The sequence below is a fragment of the Paramormyrops kingsleyae genome, chromosome 6 (genome assembly GCF_048594095.1).
Source record: "Paramormyrops kingsleyae isolate MSU_618 chromosome 6, PKINGS_0.4, whole genome shotgun sequence".
NCBI lineage: Eukaryota > Metazoa > Chordata > Actinopteri > Osteoglossiformes > Mormyridae > Paramormyrops > Paramormyrops kingsleyae.
Window position 1 is genome coordinate 2,772,374 of NC_132802.1, and position 14,073 is coordinate 2,786,446.

General features: G+C 41.3%; 1 protein-coding gene across 1 annotated transcript in view; it reads left to right on the forward strand.

Moving 5' to 3' along the window:
- The first annotated feature begins 2,921 nt into the window (after nt 1-2,921).
- ajap1 (adherens junctions associated protein 1) overlaps nt 2,922-14,073 on the forward strand; it is a 55,314-nt gene continuing 44,162 nt past the window's right edge. The window contains exon 1 of the mRNA XM_023793606.2: nt 2,922-3,823. Coding sequence (XP_023649374.1) covers nt 3,795-3,823 — 29 coding nt within the window. The 5' untranslated portion in view covers nt 2,922-3,794. The remainder of the gene's footprint in view (nt 3,824-14,073) is intronic.

Below are 14,073 nucleotides of genomic sequence, written 5' to 3' on the forward strand. Positions count from 1 at the left end.
AATAGTCTCTGCCCTCGTTTACTCCTGAATGCTTGCCATTAAGAATAAATAATCAAATTTCAACACACACACACACACACACACACACACACACACAGTGCTGGTTTCAGCATACTTGTGAGAGCAACAAATTAATCCTCAAAAAGAGATGAAAGCTGATAAGAAAACCAAGAAGTGGGTCTTTGGAATGTCCTTAAAAAAGGGATTGTATCCTGGAAACAGACCCCTGAAGGGTCAGTTAATGCCTCAAAATAGGGTACAAAAGCAATGACACAGACACATAAAAATGAAAAGTGGCTATATTGGAGCACATTATGAAACTTAACAACGGAGTTAGGAATTCTTCATTAAAAATTGATACAGTAAACAAAATTTATTTTATTTTCTGGAAGAGATTCATTTATCTTTTAGGAGCAGTTTCGGCAGAACCCAGCCAGCTAACGCACAGCACGCCAACGCGTAGTTCTGGAAAAGTGCTGGGGTAGAATCAATTAACGCAATCACTTAAGTCACAGGAAAACACAGTTATTAAAAATTATGCCTCAATTAAAAATTTGAAGTGAACATTTCTTGCCGCTGTAATGGCTTTGTTTATTCTTCGCCTGCTCGTTATGGTGATATAACAGAGGGTCATCCACAATCCGGAAGCACATTTTAATCATTAATGTCTAATTGGTTTTGAAGGTCATCATTTGTCTCTCTTGCTTTTTCAAGCATTTTTTATCGCAGTAAAGTCCAATTTACTTGCAACATCTGACAGGTACACATGTGTCTACTGTTACACTTGTTTTGATAGAGCACAGACAGATGTGTTGCGTAATTAGCTTTTCTTGCACACAAATCGCCCTCTGGGTGATCCTTATTGCGGCTCACCTGCTTTCAGAGAAGCCGTCTGCACCAGGCCCCCCCACCCAGGAGCCCCCACCTTCCACTCCACAGATCAGCACAAGCTGCAAGCAACTGCGATAACAGGCGTATTAGGGGACGAACATGTGATCTTGTGGGAAACAAAGAAGTGTAGCGTAGCTGGCTGACGTGCCCAGGAATAAGGTGACCCCCCCCCCCCCCAAACCTCACACTTTATCTTGGGACTGATTCCACATCAGTTGACCATCTAACGACTAGTTAACCTTTTATAGGAAATTCCCTCTCTTTAGAAAGTCACTTTATCACTTTATTGTCTTACAAAACCTAACACAAGGGCCTCATTTTCCCCCGTTAAGAGTGAGCTCTACTGCTAATTAGAGTTTGGGTTGTGACTGGATGAAGCCACTTTTCTGTCAACCTATGGGAACTCCTTGACACTTGAAGGCAGAGAGCAGAGATCTCTGATAATTCAATTTGTTGGCAAGATTTATTTATTTCAATTTAAGGTTTCTGCTATTCCCTCACCTCCGAAGTGGGCCTGAGCTCACTTCTTCAGTATCTAGAGAATAAGATGACTGGCTGTTACACTATGCTTTGGGGAGCGATTTCTGGGTTAGGGGCAGCAATGTCTGTGCTCAGCTTTGTTGCGCATGTCCGTCCAGTGGGCTGGAGAACCAGGCATGCAAACGAAAGCCGTCTGTAAACGGGATTCTATGTCTCACTGGGATTTGTCACCTGCTAAAACAAAGGTTACGGTTTTATCTGCTGCCGTTTCTTTTTTGGCCAGAAGCTTAAACTTACCCAATACCCATTAGTATGCCTGAAATTATCAGCGTATAATGTATGTTCAACAAACATGCAGTGCCACTGCTATTTACAATACTTAAAGAGATCATACTTATTTCTACCAGTTAACTGAGCTCCTGGAGAACAAGAACATGTTCATAACACATAAATAATGTCTTTAAAATTTAAGCAGGGAACATAGACCGGAATGAATTGGCCAACTGGGAGCAGACAATAGTAAACTGTGAAAAATGCCTCTAATAGTTGTTTTAGCTCTTCTGCTAAATAACATTGCATTTCCTTGACTTATTCTGCAACATTTATGTCTATATCCATCCATGCCGACTGGGGACAGGTGATCCACAACCCCCCACCCCCCCCGCGGGATGCAAAGGGCACGACGTGAGCTATATGCTGGACACAGAGAATAATGATGATTCAGACTGACTAATGCATCTGAACGGGATGCCTTTGGACATAGTGAGGGAACCAGCAAAGCCACAGAGAAGCAGAACCAGAGGCTGACCTGAACCTGCAGCCTGGGAGGGTAACAAACAGTGTGCATAGTTGCGGAGGATTGTTGGAAGGGAATTACATATTAGCCTTCTAATCTCCATGAAAGAAAGTGCGAATATCATTGCAGCTGTTAATTAATCCAAGTTCCAACTGCTTATCCTGGATGAGGGAGGGGAGGGGTGAGACCGTATTCGAGACTGTGGAGGGCAGGGGGGCACCCTGGACTGGTTTCCAGTGCAGCACAAGCACATGAACACACTGCAGGCAATTTACTGTAGAAATGACACTTAGTCTAAATGCATATCTGTGGGCGAAAATCCCATGTTGCCCACGGAGAACATGCAAATCCACAAGCTCACACAGGAAGCACAGGTGGGACTCGAACCTACGGCCTTGTGAGGCAGCAGCCCAATCAACTTTTATATAGATGTTTTTATTACAGTTATTTAAAATGTTCTAATGTTCTAAATGTTCCATATCGTACATCAGTATGAAAAAAAATTTAAAACTTTATTATAAACTTTCTTAAATGCAATTTCTGTGCTTCAAGCATTTATGAACAATTTCCAGTTTTGTCGGAAGCCTTCTGGTACATTAATTAATTAAGCCTCGCATCTCTGTCCGCAGGTCTTCTATACGATACGCGTTTATGTGTCATCTGAGTGGAATCGGGGAAGCTGGTATCTGTGTGTGTGGTGAGACCTTGCAATATCACATATTTTACTTTAAACTGACGTCACGGGAGTGTCAAACGAAGCTGGACTGGCAGGTTGTTAGTGAGTCTGCGAGAGGCAGAGAGAAGCAGCGGAGATACAGCGCGGGGCGGCATCGTTGCACTCTCCAAATGATAAGCGCACCATCTTCCCTCTCTCTCTCATTGCCACTGACATTTCGCCTCTTCAGTCTCATTTTGCAAAGCGTAGTCTTTTTAGACTTCCTGCGCTCCATCTCGTTGTTTTGCATAGTTCAGTAATATGTTTTGAATGATATTGTGAACATGCAGACGGTCGAATTTGCGCCTCCGTATCTCCGTAGGTTGGACTGAAAACACAGCCTCACTTGTTTGCTTTTTAAGTTCCAATTTTGCGCGTCAAACATTTTTTCGTAGGCGATGCCATATCGGTATGATTTAAATTAACATCATGGGAAAAGACCGTGCTCAGATGCGAAGCTGAATCTACGGGAAATGTTGACGATTCACCTTACCGCTTTGGTGACATTTTTCATGCCGTTTGATGGGAATTGGCAGAGGAATGCATCTGGTCATCCTCGATACATCGAAAGTTTGATCGACACAAGCCAATGAACTGAAGGAGCCTTATTGAATAACTTGTAGGAAAAGCACCTGCCCTCGATCGCTCCCGGCGCGTTCTTCTGCTGCGTTAAATAAAATAAAGAGGAAGCTACTCCGCGTAAAACAGATACTTGGCCTCCCGACTTGTCATTTTTTCGGAGTAATTTTAATGTGCGAGATCGTGAGGGGTCGAAGCTCAGAATGTTCGCATTGTTGATACCAGGAATAAGGTCTTTAACTTAACTGTTTTATGTGCGATCATCGACATTTTGGGAAGCGCGCATAAATGGGAGGATACAGGAAAGACTGATTCGGAATTATTATAGGAAAAATGTGGATAAAACACCTTATTCATCGCAGGTAAGATAAATGTTAACTTAATTGTTGTTTTTTCATGATCGAAAAATTCGCAAATATGGGCGCTAAACAAATCAATGCGCCAGGTAAGATGTCATCAAGTTATTAAAAATACTATTGCATATCTAAATAGTCTTTACTAACAAGGTTGTGCATTTTTATACGGATTTGAGATTTTTTAACTACGTCATGAAAAGAGTTAATAGTATTAATAGTATTGGTAAATTATTTTTGTACATATATCTAATAACTTATTCATTCAGATGATTATCAGTTGGTAAATACATAAATGCGACTGGCAATATTTATTTCAAGTGTCTCTGCTGTGATTTTTAACACTGGATATATTAAGAGGAACGTTAAAAAGATATTTCTTAGTTTACTTATTATTACCAAGTATTTTGTAGTGCAAATATTCAGGCGCTGTACACTGGAGGTCGCCAAACACACACGGTAAGGTATAGAAGGTAGAATTGGAATTGCACAGTCGTCTTAGGAAACAGCGCAAGGAAAAGAGAAAAAGTAAAACACACCCCAACATACATAACGTTCACAAAGCACACAAGATAATACTTTTATAGGGAAAAAACATTTCTAGCTAATTCCAAAAATATGTGTTTAGTACAATGAAACACTGGGAATATCCAGTAAAAACGTATGCGAACAGTGGAAGTATATAGCTTAGAGAGCCATGGCTGCATAATCCCAGTATGATCATAAACTAATGATTCTAATAACGCTTCGTAATTTGCCCCATGTGGTGATATTACTTGACATCAAAGGAAACTCATATAAAATTTATTTTTAATCCTTTTAAGTATCGTCAACTAATGCTTCCTATTTCTGCATACGAAAGACATACTGATATCATTTATAAAAGACTAAAATGACTCCCGGAAAGTAGTCAAATTGCGTCCTTTGGCAGCTTGATTTAATCAGAATGGAATGTTTGAAATTAAAATTTCAGGCGACTATTTTAAAACTAATTTCTCTGTTAAAATTTTAAATCCAGACAGAATAATACAGAATAAGACAGAATAGTCGCAGGGCGAATCGGCATTCGGTACATAGGATACAAGCAATATTTAACATTTTTCACAGATAGTTTGGAGACAAATGCTTGTTTTATATCTAAGGAAGTATTAACATCGGTATATGAAACAGGCACAAGAAATTGCAACCACTAAGAATAATTTTAATTGACGGTAAAATCACATGCGCACCTTAACCGCTAAAATGCGAGGCAAAGGGGGCTGTTTAATGTCTTGTTCATGTCTAGTTCTGTGTCTCCAGATTAGTATTAGGCAGAAGCTGAATCCAGCTAATCCATAAAAGTTTAATTGCCCATGCAAAATTCAATGAGAATCATAGTCAGGAAGAGTAAGAGCGCCTTCGGAGGACAAATCCAGGACAGCGAGTAAGCCCGAGGTGACTGTTCTCCTAAAAAATAGTTGTGAGTTTTAAATGTAACATGAGAACATGAGTACGCTTGACGTGCGTTTGTCTGCTTTCCTCCTTTCTTGTGTGAACTCAAGGTCAGTATTTATGATTCCAGGTAATACTTATTAGCCAAAATCTCACTAATGGAGCCATTCTCTCTCTCTCTCTCTCTCTCTCTCTCTCTCTCTCTCTCTCTCTCTCTCTCCCTCTCTCTCTCTCTCTCGGGCGAGCGCCCACACACACATATATGTACAAAAAAATCTTCTGTCCATTTATCAATCCGAGATGTATATAAATGAATTCAGTTGTACTAAAACGCATTTTACTAAACTCATGTAAGCTAAAATAAATAACCCGCTCTGTGCAACACTATGTGCTAAATTTTTTTTCTTTTTTCACAGATTTAAGTATCCTCATATATATATCGGAATGGAAAGGCTGGATAGAACAGACTTTCATCCTTTTCAAGGGTTATCAGAAAGAAAAATAGCTGTAGTCTAAGTAACTTCATAGCTGCTCTGATTTTAGACGGTTCGTGTGTTACGTCTCGTTTACACCAAGTTTGAACAACTGTTGTAATGTTAATTAAGATAGAGAAACTCAATTTATATGTTACATTTCTTTGGAAATATATCTTGCTGAGGAGTAAAACATCTAATTATATGTGCCTACAGTATATAGCTAATTATAAGCACAAATGTAATAGTTCCGAGAGACGGATAAACTTTCATATGGTGTTCTCGCCTGACAGTTGATGTTATAAGTGAATATACTATACTGCTGTTAAGTCAATTCTTTGGTTAAAGTCATACAGGAATTCTGTCCTTTTATACAGCTGGATCATTCAGACATTTAGGTTACAGGTCCGCCCAGAGCTGGCGCTCCCACTAAGATACAAAGAGACACTTTGAGAGGATTCGTCGTCCGCGTGTGGCAATAATGTAAATTTATAATCTCCAAATACTGCGGTTTAGTGAATGTAATTCTCGGAAATTGATCTAGGGGAAAAAAGAAGGAAAAAAAACACAAATTTCAGCATTTACCAGAAAAGAAACAATTCGGAGCCTCTTGTCTATGTTTTACTTCCTAACCATCAATAAATTGATATGCTGGAGTGATTAAGTACAATTTTTAAGGTTTTCGTGTCATAAAAGTTTTTTTTTTTTTTTTTTTGCTAATTGATCGTCTTTTCTGTCTTGTCTTTTTGGGAACATGAGTAACAGAGAAGTAATGGGCTGCAAAAGGCTGTTGCGGTTTGATCCGTCAGCGTCCAGCTGGGGTGTGGGTTTAGATTGGTGTGCAAATTAAGCAGGTGATGTATAGTAATGTAGCCATAATGAATGAAAGTAATTAATGAATGGAATTCACTTGTTTCCAAGCAACGAAGCCACTTTTTTATTTAAAGCAGAACTAGAATTTCAAAGAAGGTCACAGATTTTCCCTTCTGGGAGGAGTGAGAAGGACAACATTTTGTGTAGCGGAACTGAATTAGTTCACTATGATCAATTAATGGATATGTTATATTATGTGTGAACTCTGAGACTGTATATTAATAAGAACATAAGAAATTTAAAAACGGGAGGAGGCTATTCCTCCCATCAAGCTCGTTTGGGGAGAACTTAACTGTAATTATGATCTTTTGACAAAACATTAAAAACATGAACAATTTGGGGAATTAATATTTACTACATTTCTGGAGATTTGAGGTGCTGATTCTGAACATCAATCAATCAATCAAAAAATTGAAAATTCAACTAATGACTTAATCAGCCATCTGTATACCCCACCACCCACATGCCGGTACCAGCTCAGTCAGTCAAATCACATCTCAGTGAATATGGCAGATCTGTGCAAGAATTTTGTAATGAATAATCAGGGTATTTCTCAGCATAAAACATCATTGGTAGCTCACAGCTGATGCTGATTGTCAAATATGGCAAACAAACATAGAACTTCATTCCGGAGTCTGTAAATATTATACTCAAAATTACTGAAATGAAAGTGATGAATAGTTTGCATTGAAATCACAGTTGTCTGGCTCTTGTTTATCAGCAATTTATTTAAAAACTGTGATCAGGATAAGGATGAAACTCCAGACTAACGCCAGGTGAGTCATATGTCAGACCCCAGCCAAGCTCCGCACCTCAAGCACGAGCCGTTTCAGTTCTTTAAAGGGGCCGTGCTCTGGATAAGCATCTCATCATTACTCTGCATCGCTGGAGAATGTGCTTCCACAGCATATGAATCAGCTGTTCTTCCTGAATAGCTGAAAAATACCAAAGGGCCCTACCCTGTGACATTTCCTGTATTGTGAAATTAGAGGAGGCAGTGGGTGAAAGATTTCATTATTCTGGACCTTTATTGTATGGGGACAGACATTGATGTTTTAATGCAGAATTCAATGTTATTGATTTGATAATGAGCCTGCAGTATAGGCACAATTGGTCGTCAGTGTCTTTGATGTGAACTTCACCTGCAGTAACGGGTGGAACTCTGGTCAGAGTTCTGAGTTCCATTTCCTCCATGGCAACAGTGGAATTGCAGGAGGGCAGCGAGGATGTGAAAGGGCCTGGTGAGCATGGTGCATGGGGGGAGGGCCATTATTTTCAAATTTTCAATCTTTCCCCTTGATCTGCAGTTACATACATACCATAGAATATCCCAGGCTTCGACATGGCTATGAGGAATCCCAGTGGTAAATTGCCTGTACTTAATGTCATCTTTGAGTGCATTGTTTTATTTTATTTTCCAGTGAATTAGCCAGATCACTTAAAAACATACCAGTTTCAGCTAGATGTTTTAATAGAGATGTTACATAAAAAAATTCAGGCTAAATACAGTGGTTCATCACTTACTGCTTTGTGATGCTTGAGAAAAATTGTGCAGCTCCAGTGGTTCACTGGCTTCAGGTTCAGTACAGTACAGTACTGTAGGTACTTGTGTTATTGTTGTATAACTATCAGTGGTGGGTCAAGACCATTTAAACTGGGGGCCAGACTGGGTCCAGTTGTTCTGCATTTGACCTTAATATCCTCCAAGTATTACGTACACTAGATTGTCAGCATTAAGAAGCAAAAGACAATTTCGAAAGACGATAAGTTACTTATGCAATGCTTTACCATTTTACAAATATGTAACTCACTCTGATTCCTTGATTAGACTGTCTTTTGTGTCCTGAAGCTTGATTTTTCTGTCGTTAACTTCACTTTTCACCAACTGAAGCACCCGGCGCCCCCCCCCCCCATTCAGAGTCCGTCAAGAAAATGTCGTTATGTTTCCGTTTTGCCTGTTCCCAGCAGACAAAGTTTTAGTCCACATATATAATTGTAAATAATAGTAATAACAGCACATTTATTTTAGACCCAAGTAGCATACGTATTTGGGGGGGAGGGGAGACACTGGGGGCACCGCGCCCCCAGAACCTCCTCAGATAGTTGTTGTTGTTATCACACACTGCATAATCCTCTCTCCTTCAGCCGTTGACTGAACATTCAGAGTTTTTACGAGCTGTTTTTAGGATCTTCTGCCCAGACGTGAAGAACGCGACGCACCTCGCCGCTAGACCAAGCGAGGGCTCGCTACGCTTCCCCTCCTCTGCCGAGCTGCTGTTACTGGTTTGCGTGATCCACTGCATCCCAGAATGCAAAGCACACCTGGCTACGGGGGCCGTTTACCTCAAACTCGCAGGATACATCTGGAAGTTTGGTCAGATCGAGGTCGTATCACGTCCACACCACAAACGAACTGCAGCAGAGATTGTTTAGGACCAGACTGAGATTACTGTGTTCACACCTGCCCGAACAAATCGCACCAAGGGGGGAATTGAACCAGAGTCTGTTTTAACCGCGCTAATAAGTGCTGGTGTTAAAACACCCCTAAAGACAGACTTAGGGAACGTAACCTGGGGCCTGCAGTACCAAGGTGATGTCACTAGTTGGGTAACCTAGGACTAAGATAGCTGTCTTTTCAGTAACAGAAAAAGATCAATGTTAAGTGGAAAAAAGAACTTAAAATTGTATGAAAAGCATTATTTGGTATCGGCAATGTATGGATCTCGCAGTTGATGATATGCTGACACCTCTGTAGATATCCACCTCCAGGGAAGCGGAGATGAGATCTCTGTAGATGGTCTGACACACTTAAAAAATATATGGAATATATGGGGAAGAAAATAAAATTGATGTTATTACTATAACCCTTAATGACTGTATGTTATAGTAATAAAGATTGTTATTGAGTAACAGGCACCTCATCCAGGGTGTATCCTGACCTTGTGACCCATGTCACTTGTAATTGGTGCTCCATGGAGTCCCTATCGAGGATAAGCAGTATGAAGATGGATGGATGGACGGATGGATTATTACATAACATACTGAGCAATTGTGACAGCCCCCACTTACATATATTATAGTATAGAAACAAACGTGATAGATGAAGCTTAGGGAAAAGATCTGCACTCTCTAAAGATGAAAGCTATATAACGATTCCTAATTCCTAATAGTGTTATCATAACTTCGCAGCCATTATGTGGGTGATTGAGTGCTTCTCTCCGGAGCGTTGTTAACCTAATTTGCAGCGAAACAGGACTGGGCCATATCCCCGAGGCCCAGCTCAGGAGGGACTGGGGCAAAGTGATGTGTTCAGCACTCGCCGTATCTGGAGTAACACTCACCGCTGTGAAGGAAGGGTGGACAGTGGCCGTCTCGGGCTAAGGATCGACGCTCTGTTCTCTTACAGAGCTGGTTCTGCTCAACTGACACGCATCTGATGTATAAAAAAGGCAGAGAACAGGAAGAAAACCATATGGCTTTATGTATTTATTTTGAGGCTTGATTAACATTCATTGCAATAGCATCTTGTACAAAACAAAATGACTGAAATTGTCTCAATGGAAGCAGACCTCTTTAAAATGGTCTAGTTGGGAGAGAAATTGAGGTTAATGGACGTGAGCCTCAGCTCTCCTGCTGTGCTGTCCTGCCCGGTGGTACCACAGTCTTTCTGTCGTTAAACTCCTCAGAGGTTCCCCTGGCACCCACTGGAAAAAAGGGGGGGTAGAGATGGTGCTCGTGACCTGTTTGTGTCAGGGACATACACTCATACTGTAACTGCATGCTGGTGCTGGAAATACACTTATTCCATTCATGTCAGAGATGGAACATTTCATTATTTTCTTGGACGTATATTTTGGCTAAATAGAACGGGAAGAGCTTAGTATCAAAGCAGAGTCATTTACATTAGAATTTTGAGCTCAGACTTCCATTAAAAAAAACTTAATTTAATCTGATTGAAATGCTTCAATGTGCACAATTTCTTGGGCTGAGGAAAATGTTATTGATTCAACCGATTATGTCGAGGCCGGAGTTAAGGAATGGGTGGTACTTGATACGTCAATAGGTATAAAATGGTTATTTCTTGTGAATCGATATCCTGTGAATCAAATATTAATGTGTGAGGTAGCAAAGGTATAAAGAGTACAGTAGGCCAAAAAATGTACTCATCTGTTCAGCTGACTGCGGAGGTCTGACGAAGATTTTGTTTCTGCTTGCCCTTCATCGACCTGCCCGCAGCGTTGAGATGAAACGCAAAAACCATCCTCGTTGACGTGGTTTATAGAGCAACCGCACAGTTACATTTATAGTTCCACATCTAACCACACATCTAGTGATAACTCTGTGAGACTGCGAATTAGGAGTGTCCAAAATGGTTCATAAACGAAATGCTATGAAGACCATTCAGAACGTTCTCAGCAGACACTCTGTTACGTTTGACTGTCCATCACTCTGGATTGTTTGACTATCCCCATCTGGCCTGTTTCCTAGTTCTCTGCTGAATGGTTGGGCCTGAGCACACCGCCAGTGGATGATACGCTGTGGAGAGACTTGTTACTGGGTCATTGCTCAGACTGTGACAGTTACATCATGGCTACTTGACTTCAGTATGTCAGCGAAGGTTTGAACAGATCTAATGTGTTACAGCTCCATTCATCCATGTGACCAGCACAGGCCGGGTCACCCAGGGTGTGTGAGTCAATCCGAGAAAGAACTGGGCACAGCTGTTTTTTCCCATCCATCCATTTTCAGTAACCACTTGTCCTATTCAGGGTCACTGGGAGGTCTGGAGCCTATTGGAGTAACCCAGAATGGGGCACCAACCTATCGCAGGGCACACTCACACGCTGGTCACTCACACATGCACACCAGTGGCAATTTGGTAATTCCAACTCACCTCAGCATGTTTTTGAGGTGAAGGGGGGGAAATTAGGGTACAAAAAGGAAGCCCTACGATGACACAGGGAAAACATGCAAACTCCACACGCATGGAGCCACGACTCAAAGACTCAAACCCTCTTCCCAGTGTGAGGTGACACACTGTGCTACCAAGCCACTGCACTTTTATCCATTATTTGTAATTTTGTTTGACTGTGCGTAGCCTCTTTTTTCCTGTCTGTATCTTTGATGATGCTGCTATTGGAAATAATTCACATTTTATTTGTCTGAATGTGCCAATTTTAATGCACAAACGAGAAAAGGATTGACTGAAAATATATAATAGAAAATGGCAGAGATGCCTTTATTGTTCAAATTGTACTTCAAGCAGAGACAGTGAGTAACAGTGGATGCAGACAGACATGAAGGTTTTATATCCAGTGTGAATCCCTGCTTCTGGATGGCGCAGAGACCAATGGGCAATGAGGATTGGGGGTAGAATGCTGTAATTTTATTTGCACCCTTGGGATCAGAGGGGGGGGGCGACCCAAGTAATAATCAAGATTATTGCTTTGCTCTCTCACTTAAGTGAGCATAACGTAAACCCACGAGAGCTCCTCGCTTGCTTCAGGCACTCTCCCCCACCGCTTACACACAGCAAACTCGCTTTGTACTCAATAAAATTAGTTATAGGTGTGTAGGGTGGCTTATCCACTGACCTTGCCCCTCCAGAGAAACATCCACACATTTCTCATCCAGGAAATAGTTCGGTATTCTAATCGGGTTTCTTCAGACAATAGGGAGTGGTTTTTCAGAAGAAAAAAAATGCATTTTCTGACCCTCATGTGGGGAGTCACAGAAATGAATCGGCTGAAGGAGTTTACTGGTGTAAATTCTTTAACAACATTCAGTAGAATCAGGGATCTGAGAAGCAATGAAACGTTTTTAGAAAAATTTTGTTGTGTAACAGCATTCTGGCTGACGCAGATATTCTGCATGAATATATTGTTGGTGTAGCAGAATTAGATACATCAAGATAGAAAATTTTATGTACATTTGATATCCTAAGAATTTGGCTGAGTAAACAACAGGTTTATAAAATTCCATCCATCCTAGTTATGGGGGTTTGAAAATTGTAAAACTTAACTTTACATAAGGTGAATGTAGAAAAAAATCCTCTGCATAATTAATAATTATACTCTTCAATGGACAAGTGGCAAATTAGTCTGTGCCACAGTCATTAGTATGTGCTGTATTATACAGGAAGTCCATTACTGAGAGGGAGAGAGAGGGTTGTGCCAACCAAAAAATTAAGGAGGACTAATGAATAGTTTCTTTTTAAAAAATTATGCATATTTAAGTTGGCACATACAAAATGAGGAGGCCTAACAGGAAAAACAGGAGTACCTCCAACAGGAAAACTGTGAATAGCCAGTAGAATTATTCTTCCTGAAGTGGGGAGCCGTGTTGGATCAGATGGTCATGTGAGCCATCGTCTGGTGCTAAAGACCTATCAGGCAGCTCTAGGTTATGCTTTGCCAGAGTTAACAGCAGAAACTGGTGCTTTTGCAGCTCTGCCTTTAACTGTGAGGCCTGTACTGTTTAAAAAAATGAAATAAAAAGATCATCGGGTTACCTCTGAGTCACACTCTGCCTTTATCGCATTGTGAAGATCCATCTATTCACCCTAATCTCTTATCCAGCACAGTCATGCTGAGCACATTGGACATTTCAACAGGATGTCACTCCATCACAGGGAACACTTGCACACAATAAAACACTAATAGCTTTGCAGAAGTTAGTGATTTAGCCCAGTGTTTCCCAGTCCGTTCCTTGGGGACCCGCAGTTCATGTTTTTACTTCCTCCCCAAACTGACTGTAAGTTCCCGAGAACCTGTTTGGGAAACTCTGATTCAGCCAACTGTATGTTTTCGGACTGCGGGAGGAAGCTGGAGTACGTGCAGGGAATCCGCATGACACAGAGAGAAAATACAAACTTATCATCCAGAGAGTCAGGGATTGGAATGGAACCCAGCAGCCTAAAGGAGCCTAACTGCTGACATTATATGCATACAGAGCACAGTTATATCAGTCACAGGTAACAATGTAGCCTTTCGTATGATATGCGATATTAGGCTCCTACCAGATGGCGTGGTCTTCTTCGTGCAGCATGAAGGGACACGGGACATCTTGGTAAATCTATTGACCGGCTTTCTGTCTGCGCAGCAACAGCTGCTTTAAAAAGCTGATTTTGCTGGAAATGTATCCATTGTTTCTTTCTGGAGCGCTTCTCTGTGTTCTCTAGAAAAAGAGCTCAGACTAGCTTCTTTGCTAAACAGAGACAACACACCACAAACTAACGGCAGAAGCTAAACTCTGAAACCACACTGGCTGTTATTTTTTTCTGGTAGTATGAGTGTGTGTGTGCCCTGTGGTGGACTGGCATCCCGTCCGGGGTGTCCCCCGTCCTGTGATGGACTGGCATCCTATCTGGGGTGTCCCCCGTCCTGTGATGGACTGGCATCCTATCTGGGGTGTCCCCCGTCCTGCGATGGACTGGCATCCAATCTGGGGTGTTCCCAGTCCTGTGGTGGACTGGAATCCCGT